Raw genomic sequence first — 23,255 nt, forward strand, 5'->3', positions numbered from 1 at the left:
GTGGACTTTTGTGAAGCTTTTGCTAACATGACAGCCAATATGAAAACTTTTCAACTTTGTTATTTTATGTTTATTCTCTGTCTGTTTCTCTTTAAGACAAAAAATAGTAAAGTGGTAACCATCTATTCTTTTGAAACTATTGACTTTGTGCAGTTACAGAACTCATTCCGTATGTATAGAAAACTAAGAATTAGCAACTCAGAAGACAAAATTTATTTTCTTTTTAAACATTGCACCAATGTAACTCTAGAGAATTGATTTTGCATTTGGAACCTAATTTGGGATAGAAATGTGTGATTTTTTTTTATTATAAATTTTCTATCATAGCACAATCTCAAATCAGAACTATTGCAATCCAATACACATACATTTCTAGGAAAGAAGGGGCCTTTCCCAAATCTCTTATTTATAAAATGATATTTGTGGCTAGGAATTATCCCAACCTCGACTTATTTATCTTTTTCCTGATTTGTTGAAAAATATTCTTCTAATCCTCTTTACTGTGGTCAAAACTTTTCACAAAGCCAAGGCAGATATGTCCTGGAATATTTATGAAATTATTGAAATGATGATAAACATGTACATAATGAGTGAGGCATGCTTGAAAGATTTGCCTTCTGTTGCATGCTAAAGGACATTATTGTCTGAGGCCAGAACATTTCACCCTATGTAATACCTGTGACAAGCATCAGAAGAAACCCATTATCCCTTTCTTGCTAAACAGGATATGTATTATGTCCTGTAGTTCTGGTCACTTGTACTAAAGATAATGTTTTATGATTTTTCTCAGGACCAGGACTTTACCAATAGTATTAGGGATATTGAAGCAATCTTAAAAGAAAAAATTTACCTATGGTAAAAGACTTACAAAATGACAGAGTTGAAATTAAAGCACGTCTTCTATATGAATACCATATTTTAAGTTTGATGGCAATTATCAGTGATTCTGATACACACAGACCATACAATGTGTTCAATTTTATGTGCAACACAAAAATGAATACATATAGCAATATATTTGCATTTTACTCTTTATTTTAAAATATCACTTTAAAACTTATTTAAAATATATTCACATCAATTTAATAAATGTGAAATTCCAAATCACAAAACTACCAAGTAGTAATTAGTGAGGATTGTTCTAAAAACTCCATTGGTGGCAAACAACACTTAATATTCATGTTTCTTAGTCACATAACATAACAATAGCATGTTTCTGACCTCTTTGAGTATTTTTTTTGTTCACACACATGGAAGACATGAGTGTTAGAGAGCTCTTCGCTGAGAATCTAGGAGAGCATAGAGAAGCACCCAAAGTAAAGTAATAAAAAGTCATTTTTGTGTGTGAATGAAAAAGCCTGTGTCTCTCTTATTTTTTTCATTTTTTGAAAGATAACAGCCAAAGATCAATATCTATTCAAGTGATCTCATAAATGCACAATTTTCTGTATTGTTTATATTCTTTACAAATCACTTAATAAAAAAAAACCTTCCTTGCTTCAGTATTCCTTTGTTTTTTGAGACTAGGTTTCAGAAAGGCCAGGCTATTTCTTCAAGTAGCTGAAAACAGTCCTGAATTCTTAACCCTCCTAGTTCTACCTCTCAACAGTGGCAATACAGGCATGCACCATGTTCAGAGCTCTAACTTTTAAAAAATATTTAAGTGTTGTCAATTAACCTACAGTAGTTTTACATTCATATTGTTGTATGGCATTTCAATACTTTTTGAATATGCATTTATCAGGTTTTGTGTTGGAAAGTCTATCATCTTAGATGTGTTTTGGAATATTTAAAAAAAATATCAAAGACTATGGCTAATTTGAAGTTGAGCTAAATGTATTTTTGTGTTGTAAGGTGGCCATGATCCTATGCTGGCCAAGGGCAGAATGTGGTGTGAATGAGAAACATTACTGATAGAATCTTGTATTGGAAAACTTTTTCCCAAACTGTTGGCCCTTTTGAGGAGGTTATGGAATTGTTAGAGAGTGTAGCCTTGGTGGAGAAAACATCACTGGGGACAAGATTTGAAGTTTTATTGTGTGGGTCCACTTTCTATTCTTTGTCTCTGCTTTCTGTGTGTAGATGCAATGTGATCTCTGTATAGTCTTAGTTTCACACTGAGCTCCTGCTCATGCTGATGCTATGCCTTTTTCTCATGTTGGACTGTATCCTTTTTTAAAGTTACAATAATTTACAATAAATCCCTTTCTCCTCTAGTGTGATTTTAGCCATAGTATTTTTATCATAGTATCAGAAGTAAATTAATTGTAGTATAACTTAGGTAGTAAAAGTTGAAAATTTATTCCTTGGCAAATCATTCCCACCACTCAGTTTTCATTGATACCAGATACTTACCATTCACTAGACTCCCTTTGTAGATTCTCAGGATGATGATACTTATTTTAATTCTTGAATCTGCATTAAAATATATATACCAAGGGAGAGTAAATGAAGAGATAAGCATTGTAGAGTGTGTATGTGGGAGTCTGGAATCAAATCTTTTTTCTTTCTCAAAGTCTTTAAGACTTGCTTAGAGCTACTCATCTGATATGTTTTGGGGTGTTAAACAGAACCAGTGAAACATCAGCAACACTCACTTGAACTCTTTTCTCTTTGCCATGTATCCTTTCCTTGTAGAGATTTAACAAATTGCCTACTTAGTATTTTTTAAAGGTTTATGTTTCTGCATTGAGCATCTTTAAAACTGTTTACTTTTACCCATTGATATGAGATAATTTGCCTAGGAAGACTTTAAAATTAATAAATAACAAATGAAACTTGGACTATTCTTTTGCTTGGTTCAGAGAAGAGGCTTCTGTGTTATCTTAGTTATAGTCTTATATTTTTAAAGAGACACCATGACCATGGTAACTCTTAGAAAGAAAATTAATTAATGGGGGTTGGCTTACAGGATGAAACAAAGTGACATGGTGCTGGAGAAGAGCCTGAGAGCTCTCTAACAATGCCACACATTCTTCAGAAATAACCTACCTAAAAGTGCCACTGATTATGGATCAAACTTTCCAACACACAAGTCTTTGTGAACCATACCTATTCAAATCACCACATTTAACCTCATTCCCCATAGGCTTATAGGAGCAACATAATGCAAAGTGCACTTGGTCTACCTTTAAAGGTACCCATGGTCTACTAGAGTGTCAACAATGTTTTAAAGTTCAAAGTTTAGCATCCCTTTTGAGATTCATGCAATCCCTTAACTATAATCTTCTATAAAATAAAACTCAAAAAGTAGATCACATACTTCCAAAGCATAATGGCACAGGATATACATTATCCTTACAAAATTGAGGAAAACAAAGGTTACAAAGATATACTGGACCAAAGTAAAACTAAAAAGTAGCTGGGCAAACTCAAAACTCATGATCTCCATGTCCAACCTCAAAATATTATTCAGGTCTCAATTCCTTTCAGATTTGTTGGTTGCAACACAGTTTCTTCTCTTGGGCTGTTTTCATTCTCTGTTAGCATCTGTCCTTGGCATGTATCCTGAGAATCTGGTGAATCTCACCTTTTGGGGTCTCCAAAGAAATCCAGAATTCACCTTCACACCTTCACATAATAACTTTTCCAGCCATCTATGCAGGGTCACTACTGCCACACAGCTGGCCTCAGCAACTTTCCTTAGTCACAAAAGAAGTTTCAGTAACTTCTTTCTTCTATCCTTGACTCTAAAGCCAGAAATATGTGGCCAAACCTGTCAAGTTCTGCTGTTTACTGTGGCTAGAACATAGCTGTTGTTAAACTACATTTTCATCAACTTCCTCTTTTGGGTTGTTTTCATTTCTGCCTAAGCTTAGCTGTCTTAGAACATGCTCTGCATACCAGGCTGGCCTTGAATTTAGAGATCTGCATGTTTCTACTTTCTGAATGCTGGGATTAAAAGCATGTACTATCATACCTAAACCTACACTTTTCTTTAATCCCCTTTCACAAGTTGGAAACTTAAGTGGGTAGATTTCAAATTTTGCAACAGAACACTTTGGAAAACTGTTTCCTGATCTCTCCCATCTATTCTGGATAGGATTAATCATCCTCTTCTAATTTTTATTTTCCCACTAGTTATTTTTTCCCAGTCCCCAAATCCACCAAGCAGCTCCTGTTGACCCATAGGCCAGGCCTGCAAGAAAACAAGCAATGTTGCACACAGATCCTTTCTTCTTCCATTGTTCCTTCAGATCTAACTCCTGAGTCTCATCTTCAGCTCTGCAGCAAAACACTTGTGGCAGCTTTTCCTGCCTCCCTGCTCCCATTTCTTATGGTGCCACAGATCTCCCCCATCTCACCTTTCTCACCTGGCTTGTTGCTTTCACCCCCAACCTAACTTCAGCAGTCATCACTTGCTAACTAATGGCTGTTCGTTTCAGGGAAATGAGTGGTACATAGAAAGTTACACACATCTCCTTCTGTTTCTGTTGAGATCCAATTCCCCAGTCATATCCCCAGATCTCTAAAAGGAAGTGTGCTATGGTCTGAATTTTTTTCTGATCTCATTCTCAAAGAATCACAGTGAGACCTCCTCCAATCTTCTTTACTCAACACATTTCAATTTTACAGTTTCTAACACCAGCATGTATTCCTTCTGAAAACACCATCGAAACATGCCAAGAAAATAGACAAAATTCAGGAATCCCATTTTCAAAAGCCAGAGGAAAATATGAAAATAATAAAAAAATAACCAAAGAGAGACGTATCCAGAAACTGTCATCTAGACATATAATTATCACAAATCCAGATGCCTAGAAAACTGCATACAAATAAAATCAATAACAACCAGAGAAATATATATCTATTAGAGCCCATATATTTTTCCACAGTAAGCCCTGAATATTCTCACATTGCTGAAGCACAAACATAGAAATACAGACAGACAGACAGACAGACAGACAGACAGACACTCAGAGAGAGAAAGAGTGAGAGAGAGAGAGAGAGGAAGAAGAAGAAGAAGAAGAAGAAGAAGAAGAAGAAGAAGAAGAAGAAGAAGAAGAAGAAGAAGAAGAAGAAAAGAAAAATTATCAAGACCTAAAACTGGAAATAAAATCAATAAAAAACAAACTTAAGGAATTCTGGAATGAAAAATTTGGAAGTTTGAGCAATAACTATAGGGGTGAACTTCATGAACAGAATACAAGAGATGAAAGAGAGAATTTAAGGGTTGAAGATAGGATAAAAGAAATGAATACATCAGTCAAAAATGTTAAATCTAAAAATCTCCTGACAAAATATTTAGGAAACCTTGGTGAGTATTAAAAGACCAAACCTTAGAATACTAGAATAGAGGAAACAAAAGAAAGGCAGCTAAAAGGCTCAGAAAATGTTTTCAACAAAATCATAGAATAACATTCTCCTAACTAAAGAAGGGGATTATTATAAAAGTACAAAAAGCACACAGAACAGCAAATATATTGGACCAGAAAAGTAAGGGCCATGCCACATAGTAATCAAAACTCTAAAATATACAGAACAAAGACAGAATATTAAAACTGCAAGGGAAAAGAACCAAGTACCATATGCTGAGTCCTGCATCGCCATGGATGGGACAGTGAGACATGGTCCCTCCTCTGGATCATAGGCCATGGATCTTTATGAGTATTAATTCTTGTTGTAGGCATAAGGCTTTTTTGTATATAATAATGTACATGATTTACTTTATGTTCCATCTTCAGCAAATATTTTTGCCATGATTAATGACTCCATGATAATTAGAAATAGCATGAAACCAGAAGGCAAGAGTATGTCTGGTGTTCATCTGCAAGGTGGTGATTACTGTGACCTTCAGGAAAGTCCTTAAGGGTGTGGAAAACAATCTAAAAACATGAGTTCAAATATATATATTTCCTCAATGATACAAAATATAAGGGTGCAACATGATTTGTATGATGGGCTTCATAGACCTGAAAGAATAAAGGCAACTGTACTAATAAGACTGTTTGTTAGTAAGATAGGAAGGCAGGCAGATTTCAGAGTTTAAAGTCAGTCTGGGATAGAGCAAATTTAGGTCCAGGCCTGATGGGAATGGTAATCTCAGAGCCATATCTTATTCAGTTAAATGTATTTTTTTTGTGCTTACAAAGGCAGGCAGATCTCTGAGTTCAATTGCTGTTATAAAAATGTACTTGTTGTCTTTTCTAAAAAACAAGGGGCTAAGTTAAGAAAATGCTTATTCATGGTATGATCAAAAAGGAATCTAAAGTGTATGCTTTAATTGATATGCAAATAAAAGACTAGGCTTTGTTCTGCAAGAGCTGAGCTGTCTAGATATCTATCTGGAGAGAGGTCTGAGACAGAAGACTAGGCTGTCAACTTGCACACATTACAGACTTTGAGTCATTTTCATTGCCACTCCCAAACACCCCTTTCTCAGGACACCTTCTCCATTATGAGGCTATTTCTTGCAAACATACAAAGACAGACTTATTATAATTATACCTGAATTATCAAAGGAGACTCTAGGAGACACCAGGGCCAGGACAGATGTGCTGCAGAGTCTAAGAGATCACAGGTGCCAGTGAAGACTACAATAACCAGCAAAACTTTCAATTACTGTGGTGGTTTGAATATGCTTGGCCTATTAGGAGATGTGGCCTTGTTGGAGTAGGTGGCCCTGTTAGAGTAAGTGTCACTGTGAGGGTGGGTTTGAGAGTCTCCTCCTAGCTGCTTGGAAGACATTCTTCTCCTGGCTGTTTTCAGATCAAGATGTAGAACTCACAGCTTTTCCTTCAGCTGCAAGTGTGTAGGCACACTGCCATGCTTCCTGAAATGATAATAGACTAAAACTTTGAAACTGCAATCAAGTCTCAATTAAATATTGTTTATGAGAGTTGCCTTGGTCAGGGTGTCTATTCACAGTGATTGAAATCTTAACTAAAACAAAAGTTATTACCAGGGACTAGGGTAGTGATGCAATAGGCCTCATTATGCTTTTGTTTGGATGAATGTGGATTTTTGGACTTTGGGCCTAGCATATTCAAACTTTCACAATCACCATAGGTTGAACATGAAATGGCCATCTCTAGTACCCAAAAACACTAAAAATGGAGTGATTAGAACAACAACTCAACCACAAGAACTTTGACCCACAATTTGTTCTGCCTATAAGAAGTGCAGGATAAAGATGGACCAGAAATTGAGGAAAAGGTTATTCAATGACTGGCCTAGCTTGGGACCCAGGTGATGAGAACAATAGAGCCAACCATTAAAAAATTAATGATATTTTGCTATACTTGCATACAGGTTCATCTCAAAACTGTTGTCTGAGAGAATTTCCATGGCAATCAATGGGAACTGACATGGAAAATCACAACCAAACATTAGTTGGAGGTTGGGGAATTCTGTGGATGATGGGGAGAAAGAATTGCAGGAGCCAAAGACACCACAAGAAAACCTACAGCATCAATTGACCTGAACCCACTGAGGCCCACAGAGACTGAATTGATAAACAGAGAGCATTCATGGGACAGACCTAGACCCTCTGCACATATGTAATAGTTGCATTGGCCTTAATGTGAGACTTTTAACAGCAGGGACAGGTCCTGTGTGGCTCGGTTGCCTGTGCTCAGATCCCTTTCCCCTAACGTGGCTGCCTTGGCTAGGAGGATAGGATATTCTTGTTTGGATAGGAGTTTGTCTAGTCCTACTATAATTTTATGTGCTCAGCATGTTGATATCTATGAAAGGCCACCCATTTTCTGAGGAGAAAGTGAGGACTGAAGGATGGGGAGAAGAGGGGAGAAAGGGACTGGGAGGAGACAAGGGTTGAGGGAGGGGAAGCTTCAGTATGGATATAAAGTAAAAAATAAGTTAATTAATTAACAATGTCAAAAAAGTTTTAACTTAAAACCTTAAGTCAGGTTTATCAAAGCATAATTTATATGTAGCAAAATCAAGTTGTATTGCCTATGGTGTTTTATGGCTTTTGAAAAAGCATATGATTAAATGATTACTCATAATCAAAATTTAGAATGTTTCTGATCCTTGAAGTGTTTTAAATGGGGAAAAGAGAGAGATACCAGGTCTACTATTACACTTATACACACACACACACACACACACACACACACACACACACACACACACACACACACCAATCTTACTCAAATTTCAAAAAATGTACTTTGCAAAGTCATGTTAGGAAATAGCTTTAGAGGTCTTGGCACTGTACTGGCTAATTAGTGGTAGTAATAAATGACCCTTTTCTGGTAGACAATTATAGTTAAAGAGAAATAAAAAGATTGCCCTCAGTGTGAGGGTTTTTGGCAATGAATTGATGTGTGGGTTCCAGGGAAGAACACAGTGGACACTAAAAAAAATACTAAATCTGCTTTCATGAGACCTTCTAAGCATGCCTTATACTTTTGACTCAGGCTAGGATTGCCAATAAGTTAGCTGATTCCATCTACACTCTGAAAGGGTGTTAGGGGTTTTGAATTTACTAAATCCCACTGGTTTAAGGTCTGAATTCCCTGACTGGATTAATGTGAGAAGATAAATAAACTACCAGGGATCATTGACACTTCCAGGAAGTTTTCTTTCTTTCCCTAATAATTTATTTTTTATTCACATTATATCCTAGTTGCAGTCCCTCCCTCCTCTCATTCCTATCCTGCCCTGACAATGTGGTCCTTACAACCACTATTCATTTGTTGTGGATTGCCCTGGTGCTGTTGTATTTTATTGGATATTTTATTTATTTGCATTTCAGATGTTGTCACCTCCTGAACCGACCAGCAGACAGAAGACAACAGACACGGGATCTCCTTCCCAACACGGTTTATTCAGGAACCTTGAATTACTGAAAAAGCCTACGAGCTCTAGCTCCCAGCCTTTAAATCTCTGTGTCCTCTCCAACCAGAACCTGCCACAAAGTCATTCTTGATTGGTGTTGAGCACATACATCACATGGCCCAATCTTATGTAAAGATGAACAAACAAAATGAATGTGCAGTAAAGCCTAGCCTACATGCCACCCAGGCTTCCTGAAATGGTGAACCAACATGCCAGGGGCGTCTGGCACCCAGCCAGGTGCCATCTTGAGTTCAGCTCCCCACAAGATGTTATACCCTTTCTACATTCCCACCCATATACACGCTATCTCATCTCTTTCTCCTGCTTCTATGATTTTGATGCTAATTCTGCTTCCCCAAGAGGAGCTGCCTGGAATGAGGAGTAAATTGTGTACTCAGGTGACTTCAGGGAACTTTTTTCTAAAAAATAAAAATTTCCAGGAACCAATCACTGGGAAATTAAGTGGTACTTCCAGGTTGGAGACAGAAAGAGGGAAAGCAGGAGAGGAGATTTTGGATGGGAGAGTGGATAAAGAACAAAATGTAAGTAAGAAAAGCCACTTGTTCAGGTAGCATATCCCCCAGGATATACTTCTAGAGTATTTGTGCCTTAGAAAAGGTTACAAATTAGGATGTTAGTTGTGGTACCCTGCCAAAGGATCTCCCAGAAAGATCCTTCATCACACACTCTTTATTTTAAATTTTTTAACTTTGGATTCTGAAGGAAAATCAGCTGCAGATAGCTTTTGGCATCCTGATACCAAAAGGAATTTTTCAACAGTCCTCTGGAAAAACTCATTAACTGGAACCCAGAATGAGTCAGATCCAGTGCTTATCTGGGGAAGAGGTTCTGTCTACATATATTCCCAAACTGCAGATGCCGCACACTGGCTGCCAGAGATTGATTAAACAAATAGACAACAATAACAAATCCAGGGAGGAGAAACCCCCTGAGAAGCATATTTTTTCTTTGCAGGAAACATGAAGATGCTTCTCAATTGCCTTCAAACTGGAACAGATCAACCAGCAAACCTGACTTGGGAAGTCCCCAGTGTAGAAGGAGACACTACCACCCATACCTCCAGGGTGGCTCTATTAGACTCTTGGTTCCCCAACTTATGATTTCATGGAGAACATTGTTTAGACCCAGGAGAAAAACCACTACCACAGTTACTATAGTTGTTTTTTGGGTTTGAGATTGAATGGAGCAGGAATAAGGATTTCCTTACTTGTTTTGTTAAGATCAAAGCTATGATTAGTTCTGTAGTTCTATAGATTTAGATTCTGCTATAACACATTTGTAACAGAAGAGGCTTATACTTTTTACTTCTCTGATAATATTATGTGTTGCCTTTAAAAAAGAGTGTTGTGTAAGGCCCCCATGAAGGGAGGACCTCACCCAAGCCTTGGGAATCCACAGCCAACCATTAACTCACAAGACACCAAACTTGATGTAATCAACAAGAGGTACATTTTAATCAGTATACTGAGGTCAACACCCATGACCCATGCAGGGATAGTGGGGTCTGACCCCGGGGCCTTGGAGACAGAGCGAATTTAACACCAAAACCCACAACTCAGGGGGGAAACCACAACCCAGGGGGAGTAAAGGAGGGCTATTAGAGAGTACCTGTGGAAAGTCCCAGCCCATTATTCAGTTTGTGACAGGGTACAAGGTAGAGTCATAGAGAACATTTTGTATAGACTATTTTCTAAGAGCCTGTACATAATCAGCCATGTATCTTGTGGTCAGCCAAGTTACTGAAACACAGAGCTCACAACCAAGCTGACCTACATGCTTGGTTCTGCCCAGACTGTTAGGAGATTTTGAAAAATTTTAACCCTTTCATTTCCCCATTTCTTCTGATGTAAGAGTTTTAATCATAAAACTTGGCATAACATCAAAATCTGAACAGCACTTTTTTTTTTAACAAAGGTAACTAATTTATTTAGAGATGTCTTCGGACTTTCATCACTGTGGGGGTGGTCAGGAGCACCAGGTGTGGTCTTTTTTAGTGAGGTTCAAGGTTCTCGACCTGGTGGTAACAGATGAGAACAGCATCTCCAACCTGGAACTGATGAGGCATACTCAGGTCTCTAGTCTCATAAGCTTCTTTTAACTGCTCCCAGACCTTACGTCGGACCACCTCAAGTGTTTTCATGTGGGCAAACAGAGACTTAGGAAGAACAACATCAGAATCATATATTTTATTTATCTCAGTAAGTGGTAGAGACCCCTACACACATAAAATCTTATATGGTGTTAGCTTAAATCATAACCTGGAACAAGGCAAAAGGAAGGGCTGTCCAGTCATCTCCCACCAGTATCTAAGGCTAATTTTATCTTTTTAACCTGTCCTAAGCCCTGGGTTCTGTAAGCACAATGTAATTTATAATTAATTTCTAGCTAGGTGGCCAGTCCCTGACTTACCTGGGCAACAAAGGCAGGTCTATTGTCAGAGCCAATCATCTTGGGTATTTCAAACCTGGGCAAGTTCTCTTCTAAGATCTTCTTAGTCACCACATTGGCAATCTCAGTCTTTGTAGGAAAAGCTTTTATCCAGCCTGAAAAATTATCTATAAAGACTAACAAATATTTGTCATCACATGTAGCAGGTTTGACTTCCGTGAAGTCCACTTCTCAGTAGGCCCCAGCTCTGTCTCTTTGAAGTCTTCTTCTTGGGGGACATCTTGAATATCCAGCTTTAGTCAGGGCACAGGCCTCAAAGTGTTTTTTATTACTGTTTCAGCTACAGCAGATAAGTTCACCACATAAAATTGGGAGGACTTTACCAAGTTCTTCAGATGTTTAGCTCCTAGGTGAGCTAAATAATGTAAATTGGTCATATATCTTCATCTTTCTCTCTGTGGAAAGACTATTTTTAACATGGACATCAAGATATTTTCTAAGACTTTTAACAGTCAGGACCATAGCTCTTTGAGCAGCTTTTTGAGCAGTCAAATCTGCCATCTGATTTCTTTTAGCAACAGTATCTTGGATTTTCTTATGTCCAGGACAATGACTTTTTAGCAGGCCCCTATGTCTGTACATTGTCCTGCAAATATGGGCAGTGGCAAAAGCATACCTGCTATGTGTTTTTTTTTCTGGCAGGCTGCTGGCACAAATCACTTGTTTTTTATCTACCACTGCTGCCCCTGCCATCAGTTTACCTTCGATCACAAAGCTGCTCCCGTCTGTATACCAGTTTGGACTTCCTGGTCAAGGTTGGTCTTCTGCCAGAATTTTAATATAGCAATGAATGAGGGAGAAATCATCAGTCTCAGGCAGTAAGGTGGTTCCGGATGGCTGGGGAAGCAAAGATCATCCTTTCATGTGGGCATTAGACATCTATCAGTCAGGTGGCTGCTGGATAATGTTCTCAAGGGAGTGGGGTCCCACATCAGTTGTCTGTTGTCTCAGAGTCAATTTAAGCAAGGCCACAGTATCAATGGATTTCAGACAAGTAGGCTATCCGCTGGCAACTAGGTCAAAAGCCAGCAGTGTCTAGGAACTCTCTCATTTGTCTTAGTTCTTTGTAGACCTTTAAGTGTAATCAAATGTAGTGCCTGACTTCTTTACCAGTGGCAGGGGGTGTTCCATGGTGACTGGCAAGGATCCAGAATGTCCTATTGTAACAGTATTGAATGTGAAGTCTAATTTTTTTTTTTCTGGCTTCAAAACTCATTGGGTACTTTTGCACTCCAATTGAAGAGATGCTGGTTTCAGTCCAAGCTTTTGGAAATTCTGTTAACCATTTACTAATATCAGGGAGGCTTCTTGCAGTTTTTGAAGATCATGAAGCCATTACTTATCCTCTAGTTTTAAGGCCAATATCATAGAGGTGGGGGTTCTCTCAAGATACCCCTGGTCTTGTCTGCAAAACTTTAACTTTGTCTCTCCCCAACAAAGGCATAGGGCACTCAGGAATAACCAGAATGAGACACTTGTCCTTTCGCCAGATCAACAGTTCATGAAGTAGTCTAAGAATATTGTTTCTGCCCAGTTGCCCCTATGACTATGGTCTCAGTTTTCTCTTGTCCAGGCCCTGTCTTTTCTAACTCTCTATCTCTTACAAATGCAGCCAGTATTCTAGTCTTCAGTCTCTCTTTTGTAATATATTTTTCTGTCTCTTTAACTAAATCCTGAAGTGTATAGTCTTGTAATCTCTCTATTTGTTGTAACTTCTTACCTGTCACCAGAGCCTGGCGGGGTAAACTGTCAGCTGCTCCTTACCTGTAGCAATGTCCCAGTTTGGTCGGTTAAGTGGGGCTTCTAACAGGATCCTTTCTCATTCTTCTGTGGTAAAGAGAACCTGTAAAAGTTGCTGGCAATTATCTCAGGTAGGCTGGTGGAAAAACATTAAAGACTCTTCCAGTCTGGTCAGACTGGCAGGGTTATCTGAATAGAAAGGGTGATTAATCTTCTAGTTTGGTCTGTGCCTAGTACAGTGGGGGGGCAGGGCTCAGGAGCCTGGCTTCCTCTTTCTCACCCATGGTGGTGGATCCTAGATCAGGTCCTGCCACACAGTAATGTATGGCTGTTGATTGGGATGTGACCCCAGTCCTTCCTGAAAAAAATATAGCTTTAACTTTAAAAATAATAGTCTAGTCAAAGGTCTCTTCTGGCAGCCAGTCAACATCAAATGTCGGCCACTCTTAAGGCACAAAAAGTCTGTCACAGTCTTTTTTTTTTTATCTCAATTGATAAGTTATGTGTTCTGCTTTTAACTTCAGTTTGATAGTCTAAGGTTAAACTTTAGTCACAGTCTGTTCCATTGTCACAAGTAATGCAAAACCCAGACAAAACTTATATACAAAAAGACTAACAAAAAACCTGTCTCAATCGCGAGTGCCAGCCAGAGGGATTCCACGTCCTCCCTGGCATCTAAAAGAAAACCTCTCAGATGTCTCTGGGGGTCCCTATCTTCCTGAGACATCTCTCAGGGCGCAGCAGCTGGTGACTCTGCCAGTCACCCATTTGTCTCCTCCTGAGACAAAAAATGGTTTATTGTCTCTTCAGAGAGAAACAACTGTAGACCAAAACCAAAGTGCACTTTTCAGAAACCAAACAATTTATATAGACAGCCACATAAGAAACCATAAAATGGTTTATTGTCTCTTCACACAGAAACAACTGCAGACCAAAACCAAAGTGCACTTTTCAGAAACCAAACAATTTATACAGACAGCCACATAAGAAACCAAATAATTTAGACAGATGGCCACATAGCAACCAGACAGAAAACTGAAGGTGAAATCTTATCTCCAAGTGGGTTCTTGGAGATTAGGGTGGTCGCAGTTTCCCAGTCAGGGAACCAAAAATGTAAGGCCCCCATGAAGGGAGGACCTCACCCAAACCTCGGGAGAATTCATGGCCACCCATTAACTCACAAGACACCAAACTTGATGTAATCAGCAAGAGGTATATTTTAATCAGTATACTGAGGTCAACACCCATGACCCATGCAGGGTAGTGGGGTCTGACCCTGGGGCCTTGGAGACAGAGAGAATTTAAAGCCAAAACCCACAACTCAGGGGGGAAACCACAACCCAGGGGGAGTAAAGGAGGGATATTGGAGAGTACCTGTGGAAAGTCCCAGCCAATTATTCAGTTTGTGACAGGGTACAAGGAAGAGTCATGGGAAACATTTTGTATAGACTAATGAGCCTGTACGTAATCAGCCATCTATCTTGTGGTCAGCCAAGTTCCTGAAACACAGGGCTCATGACCAAGCTGACCTGCACTCTTGGCTCTGCCCAGCCTGTTAAGAGAGTTTGAAAACTTTTAACCCTTTCAGTTGCTGTTATACTGACTATTCAGGCATTGTTAAGTCTCTTGTCTTTTGGGTTCATGCTGTTCAACAAACTGATGGCTTTTGTATGACAACAGATAGATGCTATTCAAATGAAACCCATACAGGACCATTATTACAGGCTGGAAGTGGAGGATTATAAAACCTCTGTCATCAAGACTAATGAGGATTATTTCCTAACTTACATGCTAAGCCAGATAGTCAATGATGGGTAAGAGAACACTTCAAGACTCTTCAAAAGAAACCAATTAAAAACACTTAATGATTTTCAGAAGTTACTGAGAAATATTAACTGGGTGTGGCCTCCAATTGTCCTGGATATTCAAGAACTGCACAGTTTAGTTCATACCTTACAAGGTGATAAAGATTTAAATAACACCCAAAAATTATCAGCCTCTGCTATAAAGGAAAGTACAGGATACACATCTAGATTGTATTAATCCAAAAATTTCCTACCTCTTAGTTATCATATCTTCTACTCATTCCCCTACAAGAATTTTCATATAGAGGGAGATTATGTCTTAGAATAGATACTTTTAGCTTATAAACAGAGTAAGATATTTAAAACCTACATAGAGAAGATCTATAAAATTGAGAGTAAAGGAATAAAATGAGACTTCGACAATTAGCTGGAATGGATCCAGCCGAAATTGTGGTTACCTTTTACTAACACAGAAATTGCCTCATTATGGGCACAAGATGAACATTGACAAAGAACTTGAAGTAATTTCTCTGGTGAGTTTAACAATAGATAGTTTAAAAACAAGTGAATTCAGTTCATAAAAGAGCTAATTGGATTCTTCCTTGTATAGCAGAAAGAATTCCAATTTCTGGAGCCCCTACATTTTACACTGATGCTAATAAATAAAAAAAGATATAAATTAGAAGATGTAAGTAAGTTGGCTGAGAGTCCCTATAAGTTGGTTCAAAAATTTGAATTATATACAATACTCATGATGCTGTCAGATTTTCAAGAGTCTCTTAATATAGTAACTGACTCTTAATATGCAGAAAGGGTTGTTTTACACGTAGAGACTGCTGAACTTATGCAGGATGGGTCTGAATTGACTTCACTGTTTACTAAGCTATAACAAATGATCAGAAATAGAAGTCATTCACTATATCTAGCACACATAAGACCCCATACAGGTCTTCAAGGTTCTCTGGCACAAAGTGATAATGAAATTGACCAGCTATTGATAGGAAGTTTATGAGAAGATTAAGAATTCCATAAAAACACTATGGTAACAGTAAAGGCTTAAAGAAAGAATTCTCTATCACTTGACAACAATCCAAAGAAATTGTGAAGCACTGGCTTAATTGTTCATTCTATATGCTCATTAAATTCCATTACCTATAGGAAGTAATCTTAAAGGTATCTGAAGAAATGAAATTTGGCAAAGGTTTATGTTGCATTTTACAGAGTTTGATGACTGAAATATGTGCATCATAATATAGGCACTTATTCAGGATTTCAATGAACAACTGCCTTAGCTTCAGGAAAGGCTGATTCTGATATTACACATTTGTTAGTAGTTATGCCCATTATGGGAATACCAATATAAATTAAAATAGACAACAGTTGGACATATGTCTCTAATAAGATGAAACATTATAAGATAAGCCATGTTACAGTAATATCACATATTCCTACAGGGCACTCATTTGAAGAGATATTTAATTGAATTTAAAGGAGATGCTTAACAGGCAAAAGAGGGCAACAAATACCCCAGAGATAGATTACATAGTGCTTTATTAACCTTACATTTTTAAATGCTAATATAAAACTATGGCTGCTAAAAGACATTGGAATATAGAAAAACTGCTAAACTAAACTAGAGTGTTTATTTTAAGGATATTCTGACATCAGAATGGAAAATGAGAAATATGTTATGCTGGGGGAGGTGTTATGCCTATATTTCCACAGAAAAAGAAAAACTATGGGTTCCTCCCAAATTGATAAAAGTTAAAGATGACAAAGGAATACATCCTAAATAACTTGGCTACAGACTAGAAGGAGACTTGCAAGATCAACAGGATAGGTGATGTATGTGTGGTGATGTATATATCTGGTAGATATATGTGTTGCTTGTAAGGTTTATATATTGCAGAATGAAGGAAGAGGAAGAAAGGCCTGCCAAGTTTCACTGTCTGGGATGCTGAGATTTTGTGACCTTTTATTCCACCTTATTGCTTGATTCTACCTCAAGTACATCTAAGATGTTTCCTCTAAAAACTTGCTTCTAGGACATTTCCATAACAGCTAGCTTGCCCTCCAGCATGGGATGGATCCCCTTTCCTTAAGGAGAAGAGGAGTGGACATGGAGGGAGGATGTTGTGAGTATGGGATTGAGAAGAGAGGAGGGAGGCAGGTGGACCCAGGATGTAAAGTGAATAAATAAATAAATGAAAAAAGAAAAAAAAGATAAAATTTAAGACTATACATACATGATTCTTCAGCAAATAATTAAGCTAGAATTCATGCATAGAATGATAAATACATAAATACTGAATAATACTTGTTTAATTTCCATAACATTACACTTAGAAACCTTTGTCATGTCTAAACTCAGTAAATATAACCCCAAATAAATGACTTTTTAAAATAAAAATGAAATGATTTCAAGTTGAAATTCTATGAAGTGAATTGTAATTTGCTGATAATACACAACAAAATAGCAATCAAAGTAGCAAATATTTGATGACTCAAGACTCCATGATTCTAGACTGAAGAGATGACTGTCAAAGATAGAGAGATATTAGTAGTAATGTTTTGCATAGTCAGAGGGCTTGAGATCATTTCCTAGAACACAAAGCAAGAACTTTACAGCTATATGCAACTTCAGGTTCCTTGGAACCAATACACTCTTCTCACCTCTGAAGGCACTACAAACAAAAGTATACATACTACCACCACCACTACTGTTGCTACTACTAGTATTAGTAACACTATCTTTTAAAAAATCACCTTCACAATTCCACAACAGGATTTATTCTATGACCACATTCAGTTATTCACATATAGAACAACATAAACATCAGTGTTTATATAATATTTAAAATTTTGAAAACTTATTCCCATGGGAACATCCCTGGAGGGAAACCGGCCATTTTATCCTGGAATACTTTATTGAAGGCTTCAGCTTGGGCTACTGTGAAGTGATTCTTCCAGTCACCAGTTGTGCCTGCAAAATGTGAAGCAGATACATAGGTGGATTAATAATCATCTTGACACTGCTCAAGCTCTTCCCATCATGTGCTCTTCCCATCTGTATGATAAAGACCACACATTTAATAAAGTGAACTACCATTTTCTGTAGAAACCTTTTTAAGCACTGAAATCATATATACAGACTTCTCTATCTATGAAAATTATGTTCCACTTTTTCTCTCCCAAACTATATGCTAGACAATCTAACAGGAGTAACACTGGCTTGACATTTTTATATATCCAGATTATTCCTGCTTCTCACCAAACCTGTTTCCATGACACTAACCTACTCAACAGTGTTGATCATCTCAGTGATCCCATACAGGCTTCAATTGTTCTGTGTATATTTTAGTATTTACTTATAGAAGTTCTTCAGAACATGCAAGAAATGTTTAAATAATATCTTAAAATGGTTTTAAAATTTTTTGTGTGTAGGTTCACATGAGTGCTACAGATACACACAATTATGAGGAGCATTTCAGATGTCTTTATTTTACCATGAGATTCAGACAGCCACTCCAGCTGAGAATATCACAAGACTTCTGTTTCACAGAGCCATGGTGTTTTGTGATGCAAGAAGACTTGTATAATTTTAGCCCCTGTCCTTTATGACACTGTCTCTTCTAACCATACATTGGTTTCACCAATCAATTCCAGAAGGTCTTCAGTTTTAGCCTTAGAAATTGTCCAACATCTCATGCTGTGTTGTGTCCTCCTTTACCTCAAAGGGCAAGTTTCTTTCATATAATTATATCTTACTTTTTTTTCTCCTTATTAATGACAGTGTAAACTTCTCTTTTTATCTTTTCTCTATAATCCAGCAGCCCCAAACCTTGCATTATTTCCTAGCTGTGGCACTGTCATGTGTTCTGTGCATTTCATGCTTTTTCTACACAAAGAATATGTATCTTAATATATTTGAAAACAGTTTCTTAAATTATGATATAGTTCATTTTTAGAAGAGTGCCAAACGTATAGGACATACTCAGTGTGGATTTTTAATGAATCTATGAATATATGAAAAAGATATAAGTAGTCCTCCTATTTAGCTGATGAGGAAAAATTAGTCTATGAGATATTACCGAGTGTGATAATGATAAATATTGATTTGAATCAAAAAAGATTGACAATAGAAGTCATGCTTTTTTATTATGTCACTTTCTTTCTATATCATCACATAAGTTAATTTTAATACCCCAATGCACTGTATTAAAAAAATATAAAGAATTCATAAAAATGTAAACTACTGATATAGCATATTCAATTAATATACCATTAATTGATATGAAAATAAATGTGTCATCTAATAAGATAGGTACCTATCAGTATCCATTGCTACTCTCACATTCCTTATTGTTTCATTATTACAACATGTTTTTTAATTGTTTTCCACAGCATGCCTGGATCCTGATAAGCCAATCTAGATAGATGTTAAACTTCAAGAACCTCAACAAATTCAATATGGCTTCCCAATATAATAAATCAGTCCATCTGAGAAAAACCACATCTTGGAAGGTACACACATTGAGTTCTAAGTTTAATTATATCAAAATCCTGTGTAAATTACAGATGTACATTTCTTTTTATTCTTTCTAAAGATCTCCCCAAACTCCTGTGTGTCAGATGGCAGAATAATTCTAATAATAGTTCCTGATAAGGAACTTACTCATAGGTCTGAAGGCTGCACATGTCACATCAGGATCATTGGAAAACTTTGGAGGCTTTTTTATTTGGCCTGCAGATGGTAGGCTACTTTTTTTGTCCTTAGGTCATCTTCCCTTTCTGTGTGTGATTAATGTCTTCTGATGCTACTAGTAAAAATTATTACTGGCCCAAGTACTGTGTCCAGTAAACATACACTGTTAAGTGTTCAAGGCCATGACTTTTTAGGTTTGTCAGAAGATATTTTCTGCACATGTCTTGATTGTGGTGCTGCCTTTACTTTGTCAGACAAAAAGAGGCTGAATGAGGGTTATCATCTCTCTAGTCTGGAGTTCCCTCAGTGTCTAAATTTGGAATTACAATGACTACAATTGCATGTGCAAAATTATTGCTTGGAGGTTAAAACAAGAATCATCTCACCAAGTTGAGTGATTGATTCTCCCAGGTAAAGTTGACAATGTAGGTCTTCAGAAACAATAAAAGATATTTTACTCGTGTCTCAAGAAGAAGAACATTTAAAGGATACAGGAAAATAGGGCTAGTGAATTCCTCCTGGCTAAGGCAATTCTACCACTTAGTGCAGCTTTTTAACATTTTATGGTTTAGTAACTTAGCTTATCTAATTGTAATTAATAAAATTGGTTGTAGAATTAATCTTTCATTTGCACATACTTTAATAATTCAAAAATAATCAACCTGATATAGGAATTGAAAAGGCAAATATTATCTTTATATACTTTTCTTTTTCAAAATGGTTTCCAAACATATCCATTTCATCAACCTCTATGATGAATTAGTGAAACAATTGGGTAATAAAGTTTGTGTCCTACATCAGTGACCTGGTTTTCAGAGGTACATGGATTACTATCTATGTGCCTCACTAGTATAAGAAAAATAATCCCGCCGAGCAGTGGTGGCACATGCTTTTAATCCCAGCACTTGGGAGACAGATTTCTGAGTTTGAGGCCATCCTGGTCTACAGAATGAGTTCCAGGACAGTCGGGGCTACACAGAGAAAACCTGTCTTGAAAAAAAACAAAACAAAACAAAAGGACAGAAAGAAAGAAAAGAAAAATAATTTCCAAAAACAAAAGTTGTGTTCAAATGCAAAAAAATACCCAAAAAAACAAAAAAAACAAAACATATGCTATATATAATCACTAGGATACTTAAATTACAAAAGACTTAATGGAGTCTGATCAAGTATTTTCACAGAACTATATTATAATTACTGTTCATATGTATTTATGTATGCACATATGTATGCATATATTCTTCCTATCATCTATGCTACATGACAGATAATATGTGCATTTGGAAGAGATTAAATCCAAGTGTGTTCTCAAATTAGAAGAATCTTCCAGTACAAGTAGAAACAACAATTGTCCTTCATAGAATTTTGTCTTAAATTCTATTCCATATGCTCTGATGTATCTCTGCTAAAGCTTTTACTTGTAAGTTTCCTTATCCATTTGCTATTAACAGAACTTCTCCATTCCTTTAGGTATTTAATAACAGACTTTTATGTTCACATACTGTTTTACCTTTGCCAAATTCTCAAAACTTTCAGGAAATCTAAAGAAAGACCACTTCTTTTAGGTGAGACCTTCAGTTCTAGTGCAGAGAAATATGTCCCCACAGAGTATGGAGTCCAGGAGTCTGAGGGCATATGGCAACAGCAGTGTATGCTTCCAGAGGATTTGATCTTTAGTGAATAGATACCAGTTTTTTTTGTGGTGAGTGGTGACATATTACTATGCTTAAATCTGATTCAAAATTTCCTATTATGAGGATACTAGGAGTATAGGATTAAATACAATCTGATAATTAATTTGACTTCATTTTACCCATGAAATCTCTTAATATCCTTAATTTGTTAGTATTCAAATTGCACACACTAGAGAGGAGGAATGAAGGTAAAGGCTGATTCACTTAAATTATGGGTAGAAGAAAATTAAACCCACAAGTTTTTACTTCCTTTATTTGTATCAATGCATTTAGTCATTGTTAAATATCTGAATTTTTATTGAATATTTTTAATTTACATTTCAGATGTCATTCCCTTCCACCATTTACCCTTTCTATAAACCTCTAACCCACCCCTCCCTTTTTATACCATTTTAATTACATGCATATAATAAGGTCAGTTCTAGTTTGAGAGTCTAGCAATACAAGAGATGTGGGGCAGAAACTGGGGGAGGGACCATCCAGAGACTACTCCACCTGGAGTTCCCTCCCAAATACAACTACCATATGCAAACACTGTTGTGGATGCACAGAAATGCATGCTGACAGGAGCCTAAATATTTGATTCTTCACACCTTTTTTCTTCTACTCTGAGTTCCATCTTACCTATCATTACCTAATCAGGTATGGGAAAAGCTCAAGATCTGATTCATTTTGGAAAAATCACTGCTTAGCTGCACAGCTATGAAACCACACACAAAATCTGGTCCCAGCGTAGATAGGTGGCACAGAAATAGAGAGAACTAAAAATCCACTTTCCGTGAGAGACAATTGAGAAAGAAGAGAAGGATCATGAACCTAAAGTAATCTAAACATATGTTGGTAAGTACCATCAGATTTTAACCCTGGATAATTGTCATAGTCCTTTTTGGGTCTACTCTTGGCATAGTATTGGGCAGCAATCTTGACCTGCTCAACATCTTTTCCAGAAGTTAATATAATTTTTGTGATTCTATATTTATCTCAGATATATCTTTGGTCTACATTATTTTTATGTTTTAGAGTTGAGGATTATGATACAGGAAACTTTTCAAAGCCTCATACAAACATGACTACTTTCTCATTTTTTTCATTGATGTTATTGAACATGACCATCTCCAATCCCAAGATCATCTCCCATAATAAATCAACATTTCAGAGTATCTGAAGTCCATATCTTCTCCATTAACCATTACCCTATACTGTCTGTAAGAAGCTATCAGTGATAAGCAGTGACTATCAATACGTTCCCAACAATTTTTTAGAAATTCATTGGCACAACAAGCCCTTAACATGTTCTGACATATTCTGAAGCTAGACAGTCTCTTTACCTTTTCGCATGAGGTCTATGCCATTAGGAAACAAATCTTTTTCAATGAGACTAAAATTGGACATGTTGTTTTCTTTCATCACTTGAAAGGAGCTGTACTTGAGGACCAGATCCAGCTCATCTGGCCCTAATTTTTTCTCTAGGAACTCACAGATCTTCTTTATTGTTCCCTTTGTATCCTATAAGAAGAAGAAACAGAAATGAGGGAGATAAACAGAGAGCTCTGAGAGAACAGATGCAAAGAAGGCATCTGTGGATGGGGGACAAGAAAAGAGATGTGAAGAAAGAGAATCAGCAAATGAGAGAGCATGAATTGAGTTTAGAAAAAAAGACAGTGGAACAAAGGCAAGAATGACTATATATATATATATATATATATATATATATATATATATATATATATATATATATATGATGGGACAAGCTGCCTTGCCTCAATTTCTTAGACCTTGTGGAACAGAGAATCAAAAAGAGAAGTTATAATGACTCTTGTATTGTTCTTAAATGAGAACAGTTATTCAGACTCAATCATGTATTGGTTTAGAAATAAATACAACATTGGAAATAACAGTCTTCATTTGGAAGTCTGGTTCTGGACATTTTCAGAGACATGTATGGAAATTAGCTGCAGTTCTCTATAATGTTATTTTAGCAAGAGATAAAGTTGAGCAGGATCAGGATTTCAAACAGTTGTTAGCAAATGTGTTAAGGCT

The 23,255-nt window shown here is 36.9% G+C and overlaps 1 protein-coding gene across 1 annotated transcript in view; it reads right to left on the reverse strand.

Moving 5' to 3' along the window:
• Positions 1-17,590: 17,590 nt before the first annotated feature.
• The window catches only part of LOC143440324 (sulfotransferase 2A2-like), a 31,716-nt gene continuing 26,051 nt past the window's right edge, over positions 17,591-23,255 (reverse strand). The window contains exons 5-6 of the mRNA XM_076926992.1: positions 22,544-22,721; positions 17,591-17,799 (exon numbers count right to left, since the gene is read on the reverse strand). Coding sequence (XP_076783107.1) covers positions 17,687-17,799; positions 22,544-22,721 — 291 coding nt within the window. The 3' untranslated portion in view covers positions 17,591-17,686. The remainder of the gene's footprint in view (positions 17,800-22,543; positions 22,722-23,255) is intronic.

This window comes from Arvicanthis niloticus, chromosome 29 (assembly GCF_011762505.2).
Source record: "Arvicanthis niloticus isolate mArvNil1 chromosome 29, mArvNil1.pat.X, whole genome shotgun sequence".
Classification (NCBI taxonomy): domain Eukaryota; kingdom Metazoa; phylum Chordata; class Mammalia; order Rodentia; family Muridae; genus Arvicanthis; species Arvicanthis niloticus.